Below are 2,827 nucleotides of genomic sequence, written 5' to 3' on the forward strand. Positions count from 1 at the left end.
AAACAAAACTTTTTATTTTAATGACCTTTATTGATGTTTTATTCTCACCATGAGGCCCTGTGTGGTTACAGCAGTTGCATCCGGATCCTGGATGGTGAAGAATTGGGTCTTGAAATAAAGTTTTAAAAATAAAATACAAGGATAGTTGGTAGAAACCATTATGATAGTGGTTATGTTTATAATCTAAAACCCTTCAATAAGTAGAGAAATTTAAATATCTGGCATCTATAATAACTGAAAAGGAAATAAAGGCTAGATAATGATAGTTATTCCTATCATAAGTAATACATAGAATATCTGAGCTAAAGAAACATAAGTTCCCTGGGGAATCATGGAGGCTACATATAAATTGAATACAGGAGAATGCATCCTTTTAAAATTGTTGAACCTCCAAAAAAGTATTCATTTTAAAATTCCATTATTCTCTAAGTATTAAAAAAACTTATCAGGTAGTTCTGAGTGGAAAGCATTAATGCCAGTGTACCAGTATTAGCACAATTTTACCAATCATAGGGAAAGAACAAATGGTGCATGCATCTTTGTCTTGTAACATACAATTGATAGTGTAATATTCTATAAAATGTTTGGTTCTCAGGAGGAGGGGGATATTTCCTTTTAAATAATAAGAAAATAATTTTTATTTTAAAATTATATCTATATATATTAAATATAAATACAGAAAAATATATAAATATTAACATCTTATTGGAAAAACAAAAGAAACCTTATTCTTATATTTTTACAATTATATTTACAAATAGATACATTTATATATTCTTTTCCACTAACAATTTACTATAATCTTATTGTAAATACCCCCGTTTGTTTTGATTGAGCAAATGTAACGGCATCATGTATGCTGGGAAAAATAGGAACTCCTGTATCCTTAGTAACATTACAAAACCTTAAGGTTTCAGTCGCATCAGCTAAAACAAATTTTATTAGAATTATTTAAGTGGTAATAAAATCATAAAAAAATATTGCAGATTTCTAGTTCAGAAATTACAATATGAATTTCTAATGGAAACATAATTATTAGGAACAAGATTAATGAAACAATGACCTAAGCCATAATTTAGGATATAATAATAAAAGAAGTAGCCATTCATCAATAAAAGCTCATAAATAAATCGAAAATTCAATCAGAAATTTAATAAAAAACAAATTAATTGGCAGCATCAGACTGAGATATTGTAAATTATTTCTTTTACTTTTATTAGCGATACATCAAAAAGAGAATTTTAATATATATCAAGAAAAATGCTCTGGTGTGTGGAGGGTGTGGGAATGGTCTGTGGAAATTATCTGATAGATTTGCCAACTAATAAACAATGAGGGTGCCCTCCATGGCATGTGGTGAGCCTATGATATAGGCCTCAGGTATCATTAGTTTAATGTGATGCAAATAATTGTATTTGTTTCTGAACTCTCATCTAAAAGCAAAGAAGCCCTCCATTTAGGAATGGATTACATTACAAAAAAAAATGTTTTTCATAATATAATTAATGGTTTCTCTATTGATAAATACAGGTATTAAACCTGTTGCAAATATTAGCGAATCCCAATCCATTAAGATCTACACTAAAATAAACTAGTAAATGAGTCATTCTCTGATGTGTCATCTGAGACAAGATCTATTTTCATCCATTCAATTTTTTTTTATTGATAAGAGTTTCTTCAAATTTTTTTCAACTCAATTTATTTTAGGGGACTGTAAACAAAATAATATTCACAGCAGAGCGGCAGAAAATTCAAATCCTTCAAAATAGATTCATGAAATTTGAGTGAAGAAAATTAATGATATTTTCATGGAATTTTCCACCAAAAATGTCACTGTTAAAGCCAGACTAGGTTTTAAGGAATAAAACTTATTATGTTCAAGAATCAGAATATAAACAGAGATAATTCAGGATAATTATAACAAACCAGAGGGATGATTTAGGAACACATTTTCATATGAATAAAGTGGTTTAGTTCAACATAAAGAATAAATAAAAAAAATATAAAAATGTAAGTGATTAAATGAAAATGTATACAAGAGTAAGGCAAATAGGCTCAATACAAACCAGATGAATCAGGAACTCCAGAAAAAATGCTATATACACTTCATGAAAAGTAGATTAAGATTTTTTGAGGTTTATTGTAACCAAATATAGTTTAAATAAACAAAACAAAACAAAAAAAGGAACTAAACCCATATCTTTGCTGAACTAAGGAGAGCCAGATTAATGAGGGACAATGAAGTCAAGGACACATTTTATATCGCTTTACTCAACATTAATTACAAACTCAAAGGAAACTACATAGAAAAAATAGGTCAAATTAAAAGAAAGTTAACTAGATTAACCAATTATAGGATAATCCTCCTGATATTTCCTTCCACTCGCATTTAGAAAGTGTAAAGACAAGATTATTGGGACTAATACTTGGGTACACACTTATTGTAATCTCTTTCACATATCATTTCTGTGTCTTACGTTTTGATATGTGCTTTAGAAAGCATTTAAAAACTGTAAGTCACCAATCAATCCATTAAAACCAGTTATCATACCGATTGTACAAACTGGAAGTCACATTGGTCACCCTGGGGACACCCATATTTATAAGAAAAGGAGGTATGATTAAAAATTATAAGGGTACAAATGTTTGAATATGAGCTCAGAGACTATATTCATACCTCTTAGAGGGATAGAAATAAAGCAAAAATCCTGTTCTATTATCACTTAGTAATGTTTTCAGAGAATGACCCATATATCTCAGGGTCTGTTTATATTTTACATATATATGTAATTATACTTATATTTTACATATATGTTTCATATATATA

At 28.6% G+C, this 2,827-nt stretch overlaps 1 protein-coding gene across 1 annotated transcript in view; it reads right to left on the reverse strand.

Annotated features, from left to right (window-relative positions):
* Window positions 1-682: 682 nt before the first annotated feature.
* The window catches only part of LOC106686527 (prestin), a gene marked incomplete in the record, with an annotated part of 128,904 nt that continues 126,759 nt past the window's right edge, over window positions 683-2,827 (reverse strand). Inside the window, 1 exon segment of the mRNA XM_067047786.1 lies at window positions 683-926. Within this exon segment, the coding sequence (XP_066903887.1) occupies window positions 796-926 (131 nt within the window).

This window comes from Halyomorpha halys, unplaced genomic scaffold (genome assembly GCF_000696795.3).
Source record: "Halyomorpha halys isolate HHAL.00 unplaced genomic scaffold, Hhal_1.1 Scaffold833.1, whole genome shotgun sequence".
NCBI classification, from domain to species: Eukaryota; Metazoa; Arthropoda; class Insecta; order Hemiptera; family Pentatomidae; genus Halyomorpha; species Halyomorpha halys.